The sequence below is a fragment of the Enhydra lutris genome, unplaced genomic scaffold (genome assembly GCF_002288905.1).
Source record: "Enhydra lutris kenyoni isolate GAN:26980312 unplaced genomic scaffold, ASM228890v2 scaffoldscaffold3, whole genome shotgun sequence".
In the NCBI taxonomy this organism is placed as follows: Eukaryota; Metazoa; Chordata; class Mammalia; order Carnivora; family Mustelidae; genus Enhydra; species Enhydra lutris.
This window is the reverse complement of record NW_019154087.1, coordinates 52,960,587-52,986,039: the sequence shown is the minus strand read 5'-3', so window position 1 is coordinate 52,986,039 and position 25,453 is coordinate 52,960,587. Positions and strand designations below refer to the sequence as shown.

General features: G+C 36.7%; 1 protein-coding gene across 3 annotated transcripts in view; it reads left to right on the top strand.

Moving 5' to 3' along the window:
* LOC111156442 (follistatin like 5) overlaps positions 1-25,453 on the top strand; it is a 764,534-nt gene that overhangs the window by 604,580 nt on the left and 134,501 nt on the right. For all 3 annotated transcript variants that reach the window (XM_022517356.1, XM_022517373.1, XM_022517364.1), the window contains 2 exons: positions 7,919-8,080; positions 12,920-13,054. In XM_022517356.1, the coding sequence (XP_022373064.1) occupies positions 7,919-8,080; positions 12,920-13,054 (297 nt within the window). The remainder of the gene's footprint in view (positions 1-7,918; positions 8,081-12,919; positions 13,055-25,453) is intronic.

Sequence of the window (25,453 nt, the reverse complement as noted above, 5' to 3'; positions counted from 1 at the left end):
AATATTGTTGTTTTTTTTTGCAAATATTGTTTTTTTTTAAATTTTTTTTAATTTTATTTTTTATAAACATATATTTTTATCCCCAGTGGTACAGGTCTGTGAATTGCCAGGTTTACACACTTCACAGCACTCAATATAGCACATACCCTCCCCAATGTCCATAACCCCACCCCCCTCCCAACCCCCCTCCGCCCATCCACCCTGTTTGTTTTGTGAGATTAAGAGTCACTTATGGTTTGTCTCCCTCCCAATCCCATCTTGTTTCATTTACTCTTCTCCTACCCCCTTAACCCCCCATGTTGCATCTTCTCTCCCTCATATCAGGGAGATCATAGGATAGTTGTCTTTCTCCGATTGGCTTATTTCGCTAAGCATGATACCCTCTAGTTCCATCCACGTCGTCGCAAATGGCAAGATTTCATTTCTTTTGATGGCTGCATAGTATTCCATTGTGTATATATACCACATCTTCTCTATCCATTCGTCTGTTGATGGACATCTAGGTTCTTTCCATAGTTTGGCTATTGTAGACATTGCTGCTATAAACATTCGGGTGCACGTGCCCCTTCGAATCACTATGTTTGTATCTTTAGGGTAAATACCCAGCAGTGCAATTGCTGGGTCATAGGGTAGTTCTATTTTCAACATTTTGAGGAACCTCCATGCTGTTTTCCAGAGTGGTTGCACCAGCTTGCATTCCCACCAACAGTGTAGGAGGGTTCCCCTTTCTCCGCATCCGCGCCAGCATCTGTCATTTCCTGACTTGTTCATTTTAGCCATTCTGACTGGTGTGAGGTGATATCTCATTGTGGTTTTGATTTGTATTTCCCTGATGCTGAGTGATATGGAGCACTTTTTCATGTGTCTGTTGGCCATCTGGATGTCTTCTTTGCAGAAATGTCTGTACATGTCTTCTGCCCATTTCTTGAATGGGTTATTTGTTCTTTGGGTGTTGAGTTTACTAAGTTCTTTATAGATTTTGGACACTAGCCCTTTATCTGATATGTCGTTTGCAAATATCTTCTCCCATTCTGTCAGTTGTCTTTTGGTTTTGTTACCTGTTTCCTTTGCTGTGCAAAAGCTTTTGATCTTGATAAAATCCTAATAGTTCATTTTTGCCCTTGCTTCCCTTGCCTTTGGCGATGTTCCTAGGAAGATGTTGCTGTGGCTGAGGTCGAAGAGGTTGCTGCCTTTGTTCTCCTCAAGAATTTTGATGGATTCCTTTCTCACATTGAGGTCCTTCATCCATTTGGAGTCTATTTTTGTGCGTGGTGTAAGGAAATGATCCAATTTCATTTTTCTGCATGTGGCTGTCCAATTTTCCCAACACCATTTGTTGAAGAGGCTGTCTTTTTTCCATTGGATATTCTTTCCTGCTTTGTCGAAGATTAGTTGACCATAGAGTTGAGGGTCTATTTCTGGGCTCTCTATTCTGTTCCATTGATCTATGTGTCTGTTTTTGTGCCAGTACCATGCTGTCTTGATGATGACAGCTTTGTAATAGAGCTTGAAGTCCGGAATTGTGATGCCACCAACTTTGGCTTTCTTTTTCAATATTGCTTTGGCTCTTCGAGGTCTTTTCTGGTTCCATATAAATTTTAGGATTATTTGTTCCATTTCTTTGAAAAAAATGAATGGTACTTTGATAGGAATTGCATTAAATGTGTAGATTGCTTTAGGTAGCATAGACATTTTCACAATATTTATTCATCCAATCCAGGAGCATGGAACATTTTTCCATTTCTTTGTGTCTTCCTCAATTTCTTTCATGCGTACTTCATAGTGTTCTGAGTATAGATTCTTAGCCTCTTTGGTTAGGTTTATTCCTAGGTATCTTATAGTTTTGGGTGCAATTGTAAATGGGATTGACTCCTTAATTTCTCTTTCTTCTGTCTTCTTGTTGGTGTAGAGAAATGCAACTGATTTTATATCCTGACACTTTACTGAATTCCTGTACAAGTTCTAGCAGTTTTGGAGTGGAGTCTTTTGGGTTTTCCACATATAGTATCATATCATCTGCGAAGAGTGATAGTTTGACTTTTTCTTTGCTGATTTGGATGCCTTTAATTTCCTTTTGTTGTCTGATTGCTGAGGCTAGGACTTCTAGTACTATGTTGAGTAGCAGTGGTGATAACGGACATCCCTGCCGTGTTCCTGACCTTAGCGGAAAAGCTTTCAGTTTTTCTCCATTGAGAATGATATTTGCGGTGGGTTTTTCATACATGGCTTTGATAATATTGAGGTATGTGCCCTCTATCCCTACACTTTGAAGAGTTTTGATCAGGAAGGAAGGCTGTACTTTGTCAAATGCTTTTTCCGCATCTATGGAGAGTATCATATGGTTCTTGTTCTTTCCTTTATTAATGTGTTGTACCACATTGATTGATTTCCAGATGTTGAACCAACCTTGCAGCCCTGGAATAAATCCCACTTGGTCGTGGTGAATAATCCTTTTAATGTACCATTGAATCCTATTGGCTAGTATTTTGGCGAGAATTTTTGCATCTGTGTTCATCAAGGATATTGGTCTGTAGTTCTCTTTTTTGATGGGATCCTTGTCTGGTTTGGGGATCAAGGTGATGCTGGCCTCATAAAATGAGTTTGGAAGTTTTCCTTCCATTTCCATTTTTTGGAACAGTTTCAGGAGAATAGGAATTAGTTCTTCTTTAAATGTTTGGTAGAATTCCCCTGGGAAGCCGTCTGGCCCTCGGCTTTTGTTTGTTTGGAGATTTTTGATGACTGTTTCAATCTCCTTACTGGTTATGGGTCTGTACAGGCTTTCTATTTCTTCCTGGTTCAGTTGTGGTAGTTTATATGTCTCTAGGAATGCATCCATTTCTTCCAGATTGTCAAGTTTGTTGGCGTAGAGTTGCTCATAGTACGTTCTTATAATTATCTGTATTTCTTTGGTGTTCGTTGTGATCTCTCCTCTTTCATTCATGATTTTATTTATTTGGGTCCTTTCTCTTTTCTTTTTGATAAGTCTGGCCAGGGGTTTATCAATCTTATTAATTCTTTCAAAGAACCAGCTCCTAGTTTCGTTGATTTGTTCTATTGTTTTTTTGGTTTCTATTTCATTGATTTCTGCTCTGATCTTTATGATTTCTCTTCTCCTGCTGGGTTTAGGCTTTCTTTCTTGTTCTTTCTCCAGCTCCTTTAGGTGTAGGCTTAGGATGTGTACCTGAGACCTTTCTTGTATCTTGAGAAAGGCTTGTACCACTATATATTTTCCTCTCAGGATTGCCTTTGCTGTGTCCCACAGATTTTGAACCGTTGTGTTTTCATTATCATTTGTTTCCATGAATTTTTTCAATTCTTCTTTAATTTCCTGGTTGACCCATTCATTCTTTAGAAGGGTGCTGTTTAGTCTCCATGTATTTGGGTTCTTTCCAAATTTCCTCTTGTGATTGAGTTCTAGCTTCAGAGCATTGTGGTCTGAAAATATGCAGGGAATGATCCCAATCTTTTGATACCAGTTGAGACCTGATTTAGGACCGAGGATGTGATCTATTCTGGAGAATGTTCCATGTGCACTAGAGAAGAATGTGTATTCTGTTGCTTTGGGATGAAATATTCTGAATATATCTGTGATGTCCATCTGGTCCAGTGTGTCATTTAAGGCCTTGATTTCCTTGTTGATCTTTTGCTTGGATGATCTGTCCATTTCAGTGAGGGCAGTGTTAAAGTCCCCTACGATTATTGTATGATTGTTGATGTGTTTCTTTGATTTTGTTATTAATTGGTTTATATAGTTGGCTGCTCCCACATTAGGGGCATAGATATTTAAAATTGTTAGATCTTCTTGTTGGACAGACCCTTTGAGTATGATATAGTGTCCTTCCTCATCTCTTATTATAGTCTTTGGCTTAAAATCTAATTGATCTGATATAAGGATTGCCACTCCTGCTTTCTTCTGATGTCCATTAGCATGGTAAATTCTTTTCCACCCCCTCACTTTAAATCTCAAGGTGTCTTCGGATTTAAAATGAGTTTCTTGTAGGCAACATATAGATGGGTTTTGTTTTTTTATCCATTCTGATACCCTGTGTCTTTTGATTGGGGCATTTAGCCCATTAACATTCAGGGTAACTATTGAGAGATATGAATTTAGTGCCATTGTATTGCCTGTAAGGTGACTGTTATTGTATATTGTTTCTGTTCCTTTCTGATCTACTACTTTTAGGGTCTCTCTTTGCTTAGAGGACCCCTTTCAATATTTCCTGTAGAGCTGGTTTGGTGTTTGCAAATTCTTTTAGTTTTTGTTTGTCCTGGAAGCTTTTAATCTCTCCTTCTATTTTCAATGATAGCCTAGCTGGATATAGTATTCTTGGCTGCATGTTTTTCTCGTTTAGTACTCTGAATATATCATGCCAGCTCTTTCTGGCCTGCCAGGTCTCTGTGGATAAGTCTGCTGCCAATCTAATATTTTTACCATTGTATGTTACAGATTTCTTTTCCCAGGCTGCTTTCAGGATTTTCTCTTTGTCACTAAGACTTGTAAATTTTACTATTAGGTGACGGGGTGTGGACCTATTCTTATTGATTTTGATGGGGGGGTTCTCTGAATCTCCTGGATTTTGATGCTTGTTCCCTTTGCCATATTGGGAAAATTCTCTCCAATAATTCTCTCCAATATACCTTCTGCTCCCCTCTCTCTCTCTTCTTCTTCTGGAATCCCAATTATTCTAATGTTGTTTCGTCTTATGGTGTCACTTATCTCTCGAATTCTCCCCTCATGGTCCAGTAGCTGTTTGTCCCTCTTTTGCTCAGCTTCTTTATTCTCTGTCATTTGGTCTTCTATATTGCTAATTCTTTCTTCTGCCTCATTTATCCTAGCAGTGAGAGCCTCCATTTTTGATTGCACCTCATTAATAGCTTTTTTAATTTCAACTTGGTTAGATTTTAGTTCTTTTATTTCTCCAGAAAGGGCTTTTAGTCTCCTGAGAGGGTTGCTTTAATATCTTCCATGCCTTTTTTGAGCCCGGCTAGAACCTTGAGAATCGTCATTCTGAACTCTAGATTTGACATATTACCAATGTCTGTATTGATTAGGTCCCTAGCCTTTGGTACTGCCTCTTGTTCTTTTTTTTTGTGGTGAATTTTTCTGCCTTGTCATTTTGTCCAGATAGGAGTATATGAAGGAGCAAGTAAAATACTAAAAGGGTGGCAACAACCCCAGGAAAATATGCTTTAGCCAAATCAGAAGAGATCCCAAATCGTGAGGGGGGAGAAAGGGGATAAAAAGGTTCAGAAAGAAAAAAAAAACAATTAAAAAAGAAAACCAATAAAGAAAAAAATATAAAAAGGAAAATATATATATATATTTGATAAACTAGTTAAAAAACGTTAAAAAAGAAAAGGGTAAAAGTTAAAAAAATTTAGCAGAAGAAGAGAAAAAAAATTGAAAAAGAAAAAAAGTTAAATTAACTGCAAGGCTAAAGAATCATGGGGAGAAAGCCATGAGTTCTGTGCTTTGCTTTCACCTCCTCTGGAATTCCGCTGTTCTCCTTGGTATTGAAACTGCACTCCTTGGTAGGTGAACTTGGTCCTGGCTGGGTTTCTTCTTGATCTTCTTGGGGAGGTACCTGTTGTAGTGATTCTCAAGTGTCTTTGCCCCAGGTGGAGTTGCAGCACCCTTACCAGGGGCCGGGCTGAGTAATCCGCTCGGGTTTGCTTTCGGGAGCTTTTGTTCCCTGAGCGCTTTCCATAGAGTTCCAGAGGGCGGGAATGAAGATGGCGGCCTCCCGGTCTCCGGCCTGGAGGAGCCGAGAGCCCGGGGCCCCACTCCTCAGTGCGCCCTCAGAGAACAGTGCCCAATTACTCCCGTCACCCTGCCTCCGGCCACATTCTGAGCTGACCGAGCCTGCGACTGGTTCAAGGTAACCCTGAGCTTAGAGCTCACTCCTCGGCTCTGTCTCTGTAGCCGGCTTCCCCGTTCTAATACCTGTAAGCTCTGTGACACTCAGACACCCCCGATCCTTCTGTGACCCTGCGGGACCTGAGGCCACGCTGACCCCCCATGGGCTTCACCCCGGTTAAGCCTCTGGAGCGATGTCCCTCAGCGGAACAGACTTTTAAAAGTCCTGATTTTGTGCTCCGTTGCTCCGCCACTTGCCGGGAGCCAGCCCCTCCCCCCGCGGTCTATCTTCCTGTCGCTTTGGATTCACTTCTCTGCCAGTCCTGCCTTTCAGAAAGTGGTTGATTTTCTGTTTCTAGAGTTGCTGTTCTTCTTCTCTTCGATCTCCCATTGGATTTGTAGGTGTTTGCAATCTTTAGATAAGCTATCTAGCTGATCTCCCACTACCTGAAGTAGTCTCAGCCTGCTACTTCTCTGCCATCTTGACTCCTCCCTGCAAATATTGTTTTAATCTGTGAGTTGTATATATACTTTCTTGATAGAGTGTGTCCTTTGATGCACCTCCAATTTTAATTTTAATGAGGTTCAATTTATTGATCTTTCTTTTGTTGCTTGGGTTTTGGGGTAATATCTAAGAAGACATAGTAAAACACAAGTTCAGGAAGATTTACCTTTATGTTTTCTTCTAAGTGTTTTATTATTTTAGCTCCTACATTTAGGTCTTTTATTAATTTTGAGTTAATTTTTATATAAGTTGTGAGGTAGTTCATGTTCATTCTTTTGTATATGGATGTTGTTTCAGCATCAATTCTTGAAAAGACTATTTCTTGGCATTTATGTTAAAATCATTAATTATAGATTAATAGGTTTTTTCTGCATTCCCAACTCAACTCTATTTCATAGATTTAAGTTTTTTCCTTATGCAGTATCATATTGTTTTGATTCCTGTATATATACTATACACATACTTTATAGTATATTTGGAAATTGAGAGGTATGAGAACTCCAGTGTTACTATTTTTCAAGGTTGTTTTGGTTATTTCAGGGGTCCCTTGTGATTCTATAGAAATCTGAGGATTAGCGCTTCCATTTCTGAAAAAAGAAAAAAAAAATGCAGTTGGTATTTTGATAAGGATTACATTGTATTTATAGATCAATTTTGTGGAGTATTATCATCTTATAATTCTTACCAGTTCTTACTATCCTACTAATTAATTATTTCAATTCATAAACTCATGACTTTTCATTATTTTTTAAAAATATACTTCAACTCATTTTGCAGTGTTCAGTGTGAAAGTCTTGCACCTCCTTGGTGAAATTTATTTCTAAATATTTTCTTTTTGGATGCTTCTGTAAATGTAATTGTTATCCTGATCCTTTATATATTCTATGGTAAGGAAAAGATTTTCATTATTCCTCATTGTTATATTCATTTACTTATTTATACAATTGAATTCTTTTTTTTTTTTAAGATTTTATTTATTTATTTGACAGAGAGAAAGATCACAAGTAGGCAGAGAGGCAGGCAGAGAGAGATGGGGAAGCAGGCTCCCTGATGAGCAGAGAGCCTGATGCAGGGCTGGATCCCAGGACCCTGAGATCATGACCTGAGCCGAAGGCAGAGGCTTAACCCACTGAACCACCCAGGCGCCCCTACAATTGAATTCTTTAAGTCTTTTTAAATTCCTTATGTTTTTAATAATTGTTCCTTATTTTAATGCTCAAATTTTCTCATATTTGACAAATAAAAGTCCCTTTAAGTTGGCTTCTGTATTTTTTTTTTTTTTAATGTTTCTATCATACTTTGAAGACTTCTCCTATTACCAACTCAGCTTGTATTTTTCCTGGCACAGTCTCAGAGTAACCTTTATGTACTAAAGGTTACTGGTACATTTAAAGGTAACTGGTACATTTTTGCAGATAATGATATTTGGAAACTAAGATCTATAGAAAAATATATCATTAAAATACATAATTAACAATTTTCTCATACTGCAATTTTTAGAAAATCAAAGAATATGGCTTACTAATTCAATTTTTTTTCCCCATTTCTTCTTGTAGTCCCTCCAGTAATCCGGGTGTATCCAGAGAGTCAGGCTCGAGAACCTGGGGTAACTGCAAGTCTCAGGTGCCATGCAGAGGGGATACCAAACCCTCAGCTTGGCTGGCTCAAGAATGGAATTGATATAACACCAAAGCTGTCCAAACAACTCACACTTCAAGGTGCTTTTTATTTGCACTTTTTCCTCTTAAATGACCGTGCAGAAATTTTATACTGAAATTTATAACAGAGTTTATATGATTTGAAAAAAAAAAAAAAGCTAGTTGATGGCAACCAAATGTCATGTATATGAAAAAAATATATAGTTGTTCTTAAGACATTTTATTTGAAATAGAGTCCATTAGTATTTTTTTGTGTTTTAAATAATAATGTTGTCATAATAATTAGTTATGCTATTATTTCAGCAATAAGTAAAATATTATATTATGTATCTTTTAAGTAATTGTTCTATGAATTATAGCAGAAATGCTGAACAGAATAAATGGATTTTTTCATAGAATACATTTTGAAGGGATCATTTAAATATTTAAATCATACTTTAAAAATGAATTCTAGAGAGTGTCAATAGTAAGAATCCCTTAGTGAATATTTTGTAGCATAACTTGCAAATGAAGAAAGAAAAAATGTTACTAAATATGTTTTACACTTACATTGTTTGAAAGGTATTTAATATTATTGGATTTTAACATATAAAATATTCAAAGTTTGAATAGTCTAATATGAAACAGAATTATTATACAGATTATAATAATAATGAATATGTGGTAAGTAGAAAACAAAAAAAAAATCTTTGTAATGCCAAATACCTAAATAATGCAAAAGCAGTTGCATATATGTTGATTATACTAGTAAGTTTAAAAATGTATAAATCTTATTTCCACCATCAAGAGTAGAATATGATGAGTCATTTTACTGGAGTGTATGTTGTATGACACTATATTCTTTATTGCATGCTTTAAATTCCTTTGATTCATACTACAAGTGAATATATTTTCATTTTTGCGTTATTTGTATAAGCATAGACTTTACTTATAACACTTTAACAGTGAACGTTTTGATATATGTTTTTAAATAAATCTTTTTGAAATATTAACTATTTTATTTTTGTAAGTCAGAAATGACATATGAAAGTAATTGTGACCTTTAAAACCTAGATCTTACAAATCTCTATATTAGTAGAAGTAAATTCAAGGAATTTACATGTTTACATCTACTGATTACATCTTTAGTGTCTATAATCTTAGAAAAGGATTGATCTGATTAACAGAAATTAAAGTGAAGAAAGTCCTAATTAGTTTCTGCTTTTGTCATCTCTTGCCCATTTAATAGCAGTAAACAGTATTAGATGAGCATATTTTATCTTTGTTTCTAGGAATACACACAAAGGCACATATGAGGGGCTGATTACACTCCAGATTCAATAATGTAAGGGTGGGGGCCCTTGTAAGGTAGCTATTATCATTTTTTTTTTAAATGAGAAAATCACTGAAGTTTTGAGAGAATGAAAAATGAAAAGTGAGTGGAGAGCACAACCTAAGAGATAAATCTGGGTACATAGGCATGTGAAATCCCTGTGGCTTTCCATATGATTACATGTTACCAAATACTATAGTTTAATTATCCATTTATTCAACAAATGCTTAGCTAGCATTTATATGTAAGTCTAGGTATGGACTGAATACATCAATGGATGGGATGGTATGTTAATGAGAGGAAGTAAAATCCTAGAAAAGCAGAAATGTTTAATTAGAAGGCAAATCATGATAAATAACACAAGGAGACTAAAAATTAGCAAAATGCAAGAGAAAAAGGTGATCCTACATGAAAGAAAGCAAAGTATGAGAAAGAGATCAACAATATCAAATGCACAGAAAGGTCGAGGAAAGTCACTGAAATGTATTCATGGGTCAGGTGATTAGTTTGACCTTTTGACATTTAGGAAAAACTTTATTCATAGCCATCAGTTTTCTTAGGTTTAGAAGAGAGGAGGTAAGAAAGTATAAAAATCTCTTCAGATTTTGAAAGGAGGACAAAAGGAAAGGTAGTTGCTCTTGTTGGAAAGGGTTAGGACAAATTATATTTTTTTCTTCTTAGAGCATTGAGTGGAAGAAATACTAAGAGAGAAAAAATATATGCAGAAAATGGAGGTGGGGAACGATGACTAAATAACTGTAGAAATCATAAAGGAAAGAAGGGACATATTATTTGGAAAGAAACAGAGAGCTTCTTTTGAGAAGTAAATACATGTGAAGTTGTAGATGGAAATAAGAAGTTGGCTTTACTTGTTTTCTCAGCTTTGACTGGAATATAATTGACAGCATTGTGTAAATTTAAGGTATAAAATGTGATGATTTAATAAGGATATATACTGCAAAATGATTTGGGTTTACTTGCTAATTACATGTATGCACTTCATGATTTAAAAACAAGGTCACTTGCTTAGGGTGAGAAATTAGTATTAGGATGGGAAACATCAAACAGAGTAAAGATTTGAAATAAAAACAGAGTAGGAAATGAAAGGCATATACCTATCAAGGTCAAGTGAAGTGAATACCAAGTAGCATGGAACATCCTGCAAACTGAAAACTCTGAATTTGTAAATTTGCTTATGCAGTTGTCTCTTAATGTACTCAGAAAACTAGATGCAGAGACACTAAGTGCAGAGATATGTCCACTTTTTCTAGTTTTGGCAGTTGGTAAGGTATATCTGTCAGATGATAAATGCATGAGGAAATTGCTAGTTCTGGCAATAGAGTAGAAAACATCAAGCAATGGCAGATTATGTAGCGAAGGAGGAAGACAGTTGGAGCATGTAGGTTAGGGGGACATACAACAATATTGAGAAGAGAACATTTAAAAAAGGAGTAAATTGATTTTGATATTTAAAAAAAAATCTTGGAGAATTTAGGTTGCTAAGTGTGTGGTTCTTAAGAGAAAGTGTGTTCTTTGGAGAGAGCCATATATCATGCAAAACAAGAAGCTGTCACAGGCTTAAAAATAGTGTATTTAAGGGGTCTGCAAACTAAGGCCCACAGGCCAAATCTGGGAAACCGCCCCTTTTGTAGATAGAGCCACTTGGGGGGCTTTGTTTTTGTTTTTATCTTTAGAGCACAGCCACACTCATGTTTTAAAATATTGTTCATGGCTGCTTTCATGCTGCTATGACAGAGGTGAGTAGCGTTAAAGATACTTTATGGCCTACAAAGCATATCTACCCAGGCTTTATTGGGAAAACAAAACAAAACAAAACAAAGCACCCACAACCCCAAAACAAATGGTCAACCTTCTGTTTTGGAGTAGTGATTCTCAACAATGGATGGGGGAATGGAGGTGAGCAATACCATCTGTAATGTGAGAAAAAGGTTAAAGTTATCTGAATCATTATTCCTCCCCCAAACACTCATTGCCTCTCCATATCCCATTCACATCCCTTGAGAGCCACTGGCATTCCCAAGCTCTTTTTCCCATTGGTTTTCTATCTTCTATCCCAAACAGGGTTATGGATTATTTCATCACTTATCTGTCTTAAATAGTCATATTACTCTCTGTCACACATGATGCATGGTGTTCTTGTGATTGGATAATATGAAACACACACAGAAACAAAGAAAGAATAAAAATAAAGTAAAAGAGAGAGAAAGAAACCTAAACAAATGAGCACAATGACCACTGAATTTTAGAGTCTGATAGGTGTCTAGCCCTTATGTTTTGAATTGAGTGATTTCCATAAGATCAATCTATGAGTTTATGATTCTGCTTCTGAAAATTATGAATTATTTAGGACAATTAAGAAATAAGATATGTTAAGTTACTTGTATATTTCCAACATATTTCCAACACAGTTGGTGGTTAATTATGCCCTGATTTCTATATTAGGAAACCAGGTTTTACCGTAAGAAGTTATTATATTAAGAGTTATATTCATCATAGCATTCTTCATAATAGCATTGTCTTAATGAGGGGACTTACTATTTTAAAGGTAAAACTACTAAAGTAGATCCATCTAATGAATTGCTTTGTTGCCCTTAAGAATATGTATTTTTTAAATAACGTGTGTGTCTTGAATGAAGAACTGGAAAGTAAAAAAAAAAAAGTTACCCTACCAAGATTGAAAAATTGAGCTAATTATTCTCTTAATCCTTTGGTTGTATACTGATTGTATCAATTTATGACTGTATATCTGTACATCAATACAGACTATATCATTATAATATTGTTTATGGATATTTCTGGCAAAAGACTGGAATCTTGCAGACAAATCATGTGTTACTAACTTTCTTTTTTTTTAAGATTTTATTTATTTATTTGACAGATAGAGATCACAAGTAGGCAGAGAGGCAGGCAGAGAGAGAGAAAGGGAAGCAGGTTCCATGCTGAGCAGAGAGCCCGATGGGGGGCTCGATCCCAGGACCCTGGGATCATGACCTGAGCCGAAGGCAGAGGCTTTAACCCACTGAGCCACCCAGGCACCCTACCTTTCTGTTTTCCTTACTTAATACCTTCCTTACCTTATAATTCCAGATGTATAATACGGTCTCAATAATGTACCTAATAAGTGGCAATTGTACTATATTTCATGATGTAGCTCACTGAATTTCTTTATGAAAAGTCTTTTTATCCATATTCTCCTGAGTATGAACCATATTGCTATTATTTTAAAATTTTGTAAAGCAGATTCTGAATACTAAAAATAAATATATAAGTGGAATTATAGTCTTCAATATGAAATACATATGAAATGTGGGAAATAGGAAAATAAAGATAAAATATGAAGCTTGTGCATTTGACATAGAGTTTTAGGCTCTCAATAGAATGACAACACAGTTTATGAAACACTTGAATGATTTTGGAAAAATTTGGCATGCCTCCAAAGCATGGAAGTAGGAAGGAGAACAATTTAATTAGGACAAGCTAAGAGAACTGCTTGGCTATGTAATCGGAAAGCACTGTACCAAAACTGAAATCATAGTTTACAAGTTGCGTTTGCCTTCTGTTTTCAGCAAATGGCAGTGAGGTTCATATAAGCAATGTGCGCTATGAAGATACAGGAGCATACACTTGTATCGCCAAGAATGAAGCAGGAGTGGATGAAGACATCTCTTCTCTTTTTGTGGAAGATTCTGCTAGAAAGACCCGTAAGTATACACCTACAGTGCACTTACGCACACACCTTGTACTCTACAATTAGGCTTTTTTTTTCTTCAAAAAGCAAAAGCACCAGAAAATTTGGCAAAATGAAGAATGCATTAAAAAAAATTTCAAGCATAAGAAAGATAAGACTCTTAAAATATTAAAATCAGATTTAAGAATTAAACAAGCTTGTGAAATTTTTAATACAACACTAGAATGATTTTATTTCCTTTGCAAGTATGTCCACTATATTTTAGGTCCTGTCTTCCCATTCACACATAGAGGAATTTAGTTTCCCCACAAAATCCCTCTCCCAAATGACATGGCATTTCAAGGTTCCAAGATACAGCAGAGAGGGATCCTATAGGTTTAATAAATTCATATATTTCTTTTTCTCTCAGTTGCCTTGCAACTGGTGGTTCATGAGCCCTAGAGCAGGGCTTCTCTGCAGTAAGCCCTGCTCACCGTAAGACACTCACCATAAGACATCAATCCCTGGGATGTTTTCTCCATTTAGGGCTAGAAGTCCTTTGCCATTGCTGTACATGTTTCCCAGTTATACCATGTAATAAGAAAAAAGTGTATCATTCTTAAAAAAAAATTATTACCTAGTGAAAGAGGTATGGATAGGGTAGAGATGATATAGATGGATTTTTAGTTACAGCTAAATTGCTTGGGACTCAAAGTCCTCTTACAGCATGTATCAAATGAACATTCAATGGACATCCCGTAGACACTTTCTTTCCTCAGTCTCCATATGCCACAGTTTGATTGCTTTAGGAGTGGGTCTGGATGCATTCGGCATGACTATTTTCTTTGCTTCTCAGTCTGATTTGTTATATTCATTTACAAGTCTTATTAATCTAATTTATTGCAAGGGCCCTATATTTGGAGGACTCTAGTTTGGCTTGCTTATTTCTCTGAACCAAGTTTTTGAACAAGGGTAAAGCATTGTCTTGGAATCTTATTTCTCTTTAAATCAGTGAGTATATGACATATTAGTGGATCCAATGGGGAAGAAGGATCTTATCTAACTCCTGACTACCAATATATCTTTGTCTATATTTGGTCTGCCTAGGACAATGATCATTACAAACAAATATTTAAAAAGAAAATTTTTAAGGTAGAAAAACAGAAAAGAAAGTTGGATTTAATAACCTGGATAAGGTCCACCATAATTTGTCTACTCCTTTTATATATTTCTGCTAAATACCAATTTGCAATTCACTTTCTGTTAAAAAATAACTTTAGATGACAAGTAATTGGATACTTTGGCTTTCTTTGTCCTTTATGATGACATTTGTGACACATATTTTAATTTCAACTTTCTATCCTGATTTTCTTTTACTGTTGGTCAAGTATTTTTTTAATATATTTCCTTAGTTACAGGATTAAAATACTTAGCCAGAGTTCCTTTAGTGGGTGAATCACTTAGTATTTACCAGCGTGTAAATTTGAGGATAATTTTAAGGAAGATTTAAAATAATTTGATTCATAAACTTAGTCATATGAATGTTTGTTTAATTATAAATAGTTTCTGAAATCATGTTTTTATTTTATTTTACTTATTACTTTAAGCTTTTAGGTCAAAATAATACATTTAAAAATTATTTTCATTAACATATAATATATTATTTGCCCCAGGGGTACAGGTCTGTGAATCATCAGTCTTACACATTTCACAGCACTCACCATAGCACATACCCTCCCCAGTGTCCATAACCCAACCACCCTCTCCCTACCCTCCCACCCCCCCAGCAACCCTCAGTTTATTTTGTGAGATTAAAAGTGTTTTATGGTTTGTCTCCTTCCCAATCCCATCTTGTTTCATTTTTTCCTTCCCTCCCCCCAAGCCCCCTGCCCTACCTCTCAAATTCCTCATATTAGAGAGATCATATGATAACTGTATTTTTCTGATTGACTTATTTCGCTCAGCATAATACCCTCTAGTTCCATCCACATTGTTGCAAATGGCAAGATTTCATTTCTTTTGATGGTTGCATAGTATTCCATTGTGTGTGTGTGTGTATATACATATACACACATACATACACACTACATCTTCTTTATCCATTTTTAATAATTTTTTAGATTGCACGGTATTAAAATAAGAAATAACATTTTTTCAGTTTTAGTAATTCAGGCCTTACTACATCTATATTTATAGAACTTTCAAAGTCATGTTACAGGAAAATAAAAGTGAAAGATTTGGAGCATTTTGTTCCTAAGTCTGGATATAAATTACTTGTAGATGTTCCTTATGTATTTAAATTATGTAACATTTTCAAAGAGAAAGGAAGAAAACTAGGGGGTGCTTGGGTGGTTCAGTCAGTTAAGTGTCTGCGTCAGTTCAGGTTATGATCCCAGGGTTCTGGGATCGTGACCCGCATGGGTTTCCCTGCTCAGTGGGAGTCTCCTGCTCCTTCCTGCTTCTCCCCTCACCCCTGCTCATTCTCTCTCTCTTTCTCTCTCAAATAAATAAAATCTTTAAAAAAAATGAGAGAGCAAACTAACAGATTTCATTTTTTAACTGAATTAACTCATTTATTTTGGTAAGAGCACAGCATAAATTCTATCCTCTTAAGTTTTTAAGTGAATGACATTTTATTGTTAACTATAGACACTGGGTTGTGTAACAGATCTCTGGAGCTTGTTCATCTTGTATAACTTCGACTTTATACCCACTGAACAACTCTTCATTTTTCCCTCCTCCACATCACCTCACAACCACCATTCTATTTTGTTTCTATGATATTGACTCTTTTAGATAGTTCACATAAGTACAATTTCACAGTCTTGGTATTTCTGTGGCTGTCTTGCTTCAATTAGCATGATGTCTTTCAGGTCCATTTATGTTGTCATAAATGGTAGGATTTCTTTCTTTTTAAGGTGAAATGATATTCCATTGTATGTATATACGATGTTTTCTTTATCCATTCGTCAATGGATATTTGAGTTGTTTCCATATGTTGGCTATTGTGAATGATGTTGCAATGAATGTATGAGTACAGATAGCTCTTTGATCATGATTTCAGTTCTTTTGGTTATATTCCCAGAAATTGGGTTACTGGATCATGTGATAGCACCATTGTTATTTTTTGAGGTACCTTTATGCTTTTCATAATGATTATATCATTTTTCATTACCACCAACATGGCACAAAAGTTCCAATTTCTCCACATCCTTGCCCATACTTTTATCTTTTGTTATAATAATAACCATACCAACAAGTGTGAGAGAATATCTCATTGCAGTTTTGATTTGCATTTCTCATGCTCAGTGAAAATGTTTTCTTGCATTCCATAGGTTGACTTTTCACTCTCCTGGTTTTTGTTCATATGATACAGAAAAGAAGAAACTGAAATGTAAGAATGTCTGTGTGGTAGCAGAAAAGCTTTCCTTGGGATGTCTCCTAGTACTCAATAAACTGTCAGAATCCTGTATAACAAAAACAAAACCAAAATCAAGTGGAGATCACATTAGAGAAAGGTGTTGGCTTTTGTAACCTACTTCTTAAGGATTGTTCTGGGTTCTCTTCTAGTAATTCCATGGACAAAGACCAATATTGGTTATACAAAATGCATTTTGGATAGGTAGATATTTTCAAAAAAGCCAAAGGAAACAGTCACAGAGCCATCAGTGATACTTTCATCTTCTTATTTGCACTTATTAAAAAATTACTGACCGTTCTGCATTCACGAAAAATAAATTCACAGGTCATTTTCCCTTTCAGTAGTGATGGGATACAATGTGCATCCAAAAAAGCAGATTGTTATCACAGAAGAGCACGAACTTTGCCATTAGACACGAGTTAGAGTCATTGTTCTACCACATAATAGTTCTATGATTTGGAGCTATTACATAACCTCTCTGAGCTCTAATTTCTTTATCTATAATGATCTGGTATGAATATTAACTCACTAAGGGATATCTGTGTAGATATTATAAAGCACTCTCTATAGTGCTAGACATAAAGTAGCTCTTCCTCCACTTCATGCTTATTTTATGAAAGTAATTATTTATTCCTTGCAAGAAATATTGACAAAAGTTATTCTTTAAAAACTCTAGAGAATCTAGTAGTTGTTAGAAATTAGAGTTTCTAAAATGAATGATACATAGAGACAAATAGAGATTGATCCAGATATTAAGATAGATGTAGAGATAAGGGGAGAGAGAAAGAGAGAGAAATGAGTATATATAGACATCTATGCAATTACATATCCAAATATAAAAATCATTATTTCATTTTACATTAAAACAATTTGACTCAAGTGATTAGAGAATACATTTTTTTCTTTAATATAGCTATTAAGATATTTTAAATAATATCTTGTCACCAGAGTCCACTTTTTCACAGAATGAAAACAATAGCTACACTTTACTTCTCTTTACACCAGTCAGTTTATATTCTTTTTTTTTTTTTTAAGATTTTATTTATTTATTTGACAGAGAGAGATCACAAGCAGACAGAGAGGCAGGCAGAGAGCGAGAGGGAAGCAGGCTCCCCGCTGAGCAGAGAGCCTGATATGGGACTCGATCCCAGGACCCTGAGATCATGACCTGAGCCAAAGGCAGCGGCTCAACCCACTGAGCCACCCAGGCGCCCAGTCAGTTTATATTCTTATTACATTTTTTAAATTTTTATTTTATTATTTTTTTCAGTGTTCCAAAATTCATTGTTTAAGCACCACACCCAATACTCCATGCAATACATGATCTCCATAATACCCACCATCAGGCTCATCCCCCACCCCACTCCCCAAACCTTCAGTTTGTCTCTCAGAGTCCACAGTCTCTCATGGTTTGTGTCCCCTTCCGATTTTCCCCAACTCACTTCTCCTCTCCATCTCCCAATGTCCTCCATGTAATATTTTGCTCCACAAGTAAGTGAAACCATATGATAATTGACTCTCTCTGCTTGAATTATCTCTGCTTCACTTATTTCACTCAGCATAATCTCTTCCAGTCCCATCCATGTTGATCCAAAAGTTGGGTATTCATCCTTTCTGATGGAGGCATAACACTCCATTATATATATGGACCCTATCTTCTTTATCCATTCGTCTGTTGAAGGGCATCTTGGTTCTTTCCACAGTTTGGCCACTGTGGCCATTGCTGCTATGAACACTGGGGTACAAATGGCCCTTCTTTTCACTACATCAGTATCTTTGGGGTAAATACCCAGTAGTGCAATTGCAGGGTCATAGGGAAGCTCTATTTTTAATTTCTTAATGAATCTCTACACTGTTTTCCAAAGTGGCTGCACCAACTTGTATTCCCACCAACAGCGTAATAGGGTTCCCCTTTCTCCACATCCTCTCCAACACTTGTCTTGTTGATTTTGGCCATTCTAACTGGTATAAGGTGATATCTCAATGTGGTTTTGATTTGAATCTCCCTGATGACTAATGATGATGAACATTTTTTCATGTGTCTGTTAGCCATTTGTGTCTTCTTTGGAGAAGTGTCTGTTCAAGTCTTCTGCCCATTTTTTGATGTGATTATCTGTTTTTTTTGTGTGTTGAGTTTGAGGACTTCTTTATAGATCTTGGATATCAGCCTTTTGTCTGTAGTGTCATTTTCGTGTTCCTGATCTCAAAGGAAAGGCTGACAGCTTTTCCCCATTGAGGATGATATTTGCTATGGGGTTTTCAGGGGTAGATTTTATGAAGTTGAGAAATGTGCCCTCTATCCCTATACTTTGAATTGTTTTAATCAGGAATGGATGCTGTATCTTTTCAAAAGCATTTTCTGCATCAATTGAGAGGACCATGTGGTTCTTTTCTCTTCTCTTACTGATTTGTTCTCACATTGATTGATTTGCAAATGTTGGATCACCCTTGAATCCCATGGATAAATCCTATCTGGTCATGGTGGATAAACTTTTTAATGTACTGTTGGATCCTATTAGCTACGATCTTGTTGAGAATCTTGGCATCCATATTCATCAGAGATATTGGTCTGAAATTCTCCTTATTGGTGGGGTCTTTGCCTGGTTTGGGGATGAGGGTAATGCTGGCTTCATAAAAAGAGTCTTGAAGTTTTCCTTCTGTTGCTATCTTTTAAACAGGTTCAGGAGAATAGGTATTATTTCTTCTTTGAATGTTCGGTAGAATTCTCCAGGGAATCCGTCAGGTCTTGGGCTCTTGTGTTCTGGGAGGTTTTTTTTTTGTTTTGTTTTGTTTTTTAAAGATTTTATTTATTTATTTGACAGAGAGAGATCACAAGTAGGCAGAGAGGCAGGCAGAGAGAGAGGAAGAAGCAGGCTCCCCACTGAGCAGAGAGCCCGATGCGGGGCTCGATCCCAGGACCCTGAGATTATGACCAGAGCCGAAGGCAGCGGCTTAACCTGCGGAGCCACCCAGGCGCCCCTGTTCTGGGAGGTTTTTGATCACAGCCTCAAACTCATTACTAGATATTGGTGTATTCAGGTTGTCAATGTTTTCCTGATTCAGTTTTGAAAGTTTATAGGTTTCTAGGAATGCATCCATTTCATCTAGGTTGCTTAACTTATTGGCATATAACTGTTGATAATAATTTCTGATGATTGTTTCTATTTCCTTGGTATTAGACGTGATCTCTCCCCTTTCATTCATAATTTTATTAATTTAGGTCCTCTCTCTTTTCTTTTGTATTAGCTTAGCCAATGGTTTATTGATCTTATTGATTCTTTCAAAAAAAGCCTTCCGGTTTCATTGATGTGTTCTACTATATCTCTAGTTTCCATCTCATTGATCTCTGCTCTAATCTTGACTATTTCCTTTCTTGTGTATGGGGTTGGCTTAATTTGTAGTTGATTCTCCAGTTCTTTAAGGTGTAACAAGAGCTGGTATAATCTGGCTTTTTCAATTTTTTTTTTTTTTTTTTTTTGAGGGAGGCTTGGATAGCCACGTATCTCCCCCTAGACCACCTTTGCTGTATCCCATAGGTTTTGGGCTAAAGTATCTTAATTCCTTTTGGTTTCCATGAATTGTTTAAGTTCTTCTTCTTTGATTTTCTGGTTGATACAAACATTCTTAATCAGGGTGGTCTTTAGCTTCCAGGTGTTTGAATTCCTTCCAGTTTTTTTCTTGTGGTTGAGTTTCAGTTTCAAAGCATTGCGGTCTGAAAATATGCAGGGAATAATCTCAGTCTTTTGGTATTGGTTGAGCCTTTTTTTGTGACCCAAAATATGGTCTTTTCTGGAGAAAGATCCATCTGCATTTGAAGAGAATAAGTATTCTGTTGTTTTAGGATGGAGTGTTTTGTATATATCTATGAGGTCCATCTGGTCCAATGTGTCATTCAATACACTTGTTTCCTTTTTGATTTTCTGCTTGCATGATCTGTTTTTTACTGAGAGTGAAGTGTTAAGATCCCCTACTATGAATGCATTCATATTGATATGAATATCTTGATTAACAGTTGTTTTTTGTAGTTGGTTGCTCCCATATTGGGGGCATAAATATTCATAATTTTTAGATCTTCTTGGTGGATAGACCCTTCAAGAATGATCTAGTGTCCTTTTTATCTCTGACTGCAGTCTTTAGTTTAAAATCGAATTTATCAGGTATGAGAATCACTACCCCACTTTCTTTTGAGGCATGCAAGATGCTTCTCTATCCCTTCACTTTCAGTCTGAATGTAGCCTAAGGTTCCAAATAGGTCTTCTGTAGACAACATATGGACAGGTCCTGTCCTTTCATCCAATCTACAACCCTGTGCTATTTTATGGGAGTGTTTAGGCCATTCAAGTTGAGAATGATTATTGAAAATTATGTTTTTATTGACAGCACATTGCCTGTGAAGTCCTTGTTTCTATAGATTGTCTGTGTTAATTTCTGTTCCGTGACACTCTTGGATTCTTTCTTCTTTTATAGAACCCCCCTTAATATTTCTTGTAGTGCTGGCATGGTGGTCATTTACTCTTTTAAACCTTGCCAGTCTTAGAAGCTCTTTATTTCTCCATCCAATTTGAATGTCAGCCTTGCTGGATAAAGTATTCTTGGCTGCATGTTCTTCTCATTTAGTGCCCTGAATATGTCTTGCCAGAACTTTCTGGCTTGCCAAGTGTCTGTGGACAGATCGGACGTTATTCTGATGGACCTTCCTCTGTATGTAAGGAATCTCTTCCCTCTAGCTGCTTTTAAGAACTCTTGTCTAAAATTATTATTCATCAGTTTCACAATAACATGTTTCAAGGTCTTTCTAGATTCATCTATCTTGGGGAGGGGTAGTGTTTCTGCCTCTAGGACATGAACGCTGGTTCCATTCCCCAGATTGGGAAAATTTTCATGGGGAATTTATTCAACTATATCTTCTAGTCTTCTTTCTTTCTCCTCTCCATCAGGGATCCCAATAATTCTGATGTTGGAATGTTTCATAGAGTCATTTACTTCCTAATTCTACTTTCATGGCTTCCAAGCTGTTTGTTCCAGGCCTCCTCCTGATCCTTTTTTTTTTTTTTTTTTTTTTCCTATCAGTTTCTCTTCTCAATCAATAATTCTATTTTCTGCCTTGGTTACCCTAGCTGTTAGGGAATTTAAATTGGATTGGAACTCATTGATAGCATTTTTTACCTTCTTTCTGGGCAATTTTCACTTCTGTCTTAATTGATTCAATGTTGTCATTAATGGTTTTCTCCAACCTAGCCATTGCCTGGATAATTGTTACCCTGAATTCCCTTTCCAAAATACTGTTTATGTCCATATCCAATAGCTCTGATGGAGAGAGCACAGTCACTTAATTTTTCCTCTGTTGGTTGTTCCTCCTCCTAGTCATTTTGGTGAGAGGTGGTTGAGGGGATGTGTAGCTGAATATATCAACCACGATCCAGGCAAGGTGCACCCTGGAATGCTTCTGAGCAATCGAAGTCACCATCAAAAAGGAAGAAAAAAAAAGAGAGAGAGAGAGAGAGAGAGAAACAGAAGACCCAACTAAAATATGCCCTAGAAATAAGATTTATGAGGTATATAAACAAATCAGACACACACACACACAAAAAAAGACCAGCAAAAGTAAATGACAAGAAAAACAAAACAAAACAAAACAAAACAAAAAAACAGTCAACATGAACCCCAAGGATGAGATTTATATAATACCAGAACAAAAACAATTACACAGGAACACTGACTGAAAAAGATGGAAAGGTGGTTATAAATCCTGGATGTGGGCAAGGAAGTTTATTTTGATTCTTCCTGGGTGTATCTTGATATCTTTGTTAAAGGACTCAACTTTCCAGAGATAAAGGGAGATTAAAACTGGTTTATATATAGAGGTAATATTGATTAGGGAAAGAGGATTACCTTGGAACTTATATATATGTATATTAAAAAAAATAGAAAAGAAAAAGAGGTGTGCCTGGGTAGCTCAGTGGGTTAAGCCTCTGCCTTCAGCTTGGGTTGTGATCCTGGAGTTCTGTGATCAAGCTCCACATTGGGCTCTCTGCTCAACAAGGAGATCCCCCCCTCCCTGTCTGCCTCTCTGCCTACTTGTGATCTCTCTCTGTCAAATAAATAAATAAAATCTTTGAAAAGGAAAAATATAGGTATATGTATGAAAGAAGTTCAAGTTTAAAGATTATTATGGAATATGTTGTATTAAACCTCTAGTTGTAATGGTAAGTAGGTTAAAAAAATTTAAAAAAAAGAATAGTGAAAATGAATTAAAAATCAAAGTTGTATCTATGTAATATACTGGTTTTAGGGCAATACCAGGAGCTTAATATATTGTTTTTGCCTGATATTGGGGTTTTACAGTTTTATGGGGCCCCTGTGGTAGTTGTCCTCTCATTCTTTTGGCTGCATTTCTTGGGGAGGGGTCTGCTGTATTGTTTTTCACTCAGTTTTGCTTGGGTTGAGTCTTCCTACTCCTTATCAAGGGGCTGGGCTCTGTGGAAACTGGTTTTAAGCTTTTGTTCTCTGGAAGTTTTTGTTCTTTGGCAGCTTTTTGCAGCTTTTTGGAGGTTTAGTGGAAAGCAAATTGCACCCAGACCTCCGTCTCAGAGAGAAGCCTCAATCTGTTCCCCTTTGGGTGGTCCAGAACACACAGACTCCCCCTCTGCAATCTCTGCTGAGCCGTGCAACCTCCCATAGGCAGTGCACATCCCCAGCTACCATCTCAGGGGTCACTCAAAGCACCCACCTGTTCCTGCACCCCTGTGCCAAAACCACAAGTGATAATTGTCCAGGGAACCCACTTCCAGTGGCTGCCTTTGCCAGGACTGCTGTCTGGGTTTGTCCGTTCAAGTCTGAGCTGGAAGTGTTCAGACTCTTGGCCAGTCCTAGAGACACTGGCTAGTGCCCACACGGAGCACTCTCAGGCATGGGTGGGGAGTGTGGTTCAGACTGTGGTCACACAGTGAGCACAGAGTGCAAAAGGCTTGATTCTAGAGAGTGCCCACCAGATTCCCTCAAGCCATGCAACCCTGGGGGCTCTGGGACCAGGAGTTGAAGGCTCTGCTGCCGCACTCTCCTTGGCATGGGTGGTCTCTGGCGGTGGCCATCCTGGGTCTGTAGCCTTAGGACTATGCCCATGACCACCTGATTCCACCAGTTGCCCTTTCAGATCTTTTGCTCTTTGAGTGTTCTTAACCAGACTCTAAGTCAATGCTGGTCCCCAATCATAGAGTACTTTCCAGTGGGTTATTACTTTCCAGTGGGTTGCTTCTGCTGGCTCCCTCCCCCTTCTATTTATCCTTCGATATCAGTCCTATCATTCCCAGTATGCTTTACCTGTCCACTGGTGTCTTCTGCCCTCATAGAGATCCAGAAGTGTATAATCCTACATCTGAGGCTGGTTTCATGAGTGTTCAGAGTTTTCTGGGTAGATAATTAGCTCACTTTATGGGATCAGTCGAAACAGGGTCTCCTACTTCTCCACCATCTTGCCCCTCCTCCTATTACATTTTAAAATTCTTCTGTAAAGTTTTCCATTTTCTTTTTTGAAAGATGCAGAGAAGAGAGGTATTAAATTCCATATAGACAGTGATAAACATGTTGTGGGGGAAGACTTACAACTTTTGGACTAAATGATACAACACTCTTAACGTTGTTTAGCTACAGCTTCAGAGCAATCATCCGTTATTTTCTACATAATAGAGCAGTCATAGTAATATCAATCACATTTTTTCCCCTTATACTACATTTCCCAACAGGATGATATCATTGAGTGAACAATTCATGCAAAGCATCATATGGCTAAGGAGTTTATGTTTTGCTTGTAACCTAATCTTTGAATTGGAAAACCTTGAGTTACAGTGCCCAACTTTGTCAACAAACCTCATGAAGTTTTCTCATATGACAAATTGAACTACAAAAAAGTGCTTCAGAGTAATCTCATTTACAGGTACATTAGGGATAGGGTTTGAGAACTAAGATTTAATGGGGTGATATACAGAGAGGATTTAAATGTAAAGAAGAGTAGAAATGGGCCATAGGGGATTGTAATAGATGATATGAAATATATGAGGGGGTTTTAGGCAGAGGTAAATGTTATTCATTTGAAAACGGCTTGCAAGTGGCATAAGCACTTGATACATTTCCATTCCCAAGCAGAGTTCAATTCCCAGATGATAATAATTCATCTTCAGGATTAAGGTAAATGAAAAGCAGTGTGAGTGTAGGCTGCTATTGAAAGCTTTTAAGCTACTGGCTGCATTAAGCACTGAGCACAGATTATATCACATCTTGCTAGGATTTTAGTAAAGGATATGATTAATCTAGCTTAATGTAAATATTAGAACAGAATGTCAGAATATATTGTAATAGTATATACAACTTTACTTTTTATCATTGTCACAGTCAACATTATATTTGGAAATACAGAGCCTTTACAACTATCCTTATTTTAGAATTAACTTCAGTAAATTAATATTAGTTGACAATTATAAAATAAATTAATTATAAGATTTTCTAAAACAATATTTTAAATGTGTTAAGTTCAACAACAAGATTACTTGAATGTACAAGTTATATAAATATAGATTGCTAATGTAAATTAGTAATATTACAAAAATACAATGACTAATTAATAGTACATGGACTTTAGAATATGGTAAAATGTAGCCATTCATACCTGAACATTTCAAAAGATAATGTAAATGTTTAAGATGTGTTTGCCTATTTTGGAAGTAGAGGAAAGGGACTTTGAGAACTTCTTTGGATGTTCTAGCAGGGGAGTACAGCTACTCCTATACCCTTGACCAAAATAACACACCTTGATAAGGTCATCCTTTTCCACTGGGGTGCAGCTTAGGAAGGTTGCACATGTAGCAGACAGGGAGGAAAGGGACACATGCCTAGCCAGTCAGATCAGCGAAGTCAACCTTGGCAGTCAATTGGGTGACAGAGAGCCAGATTGCCTACACCTGAAACTAATAGTACCCTGTATGTTAACTAAGTAGAATTTAAATGAAAACATGTCAA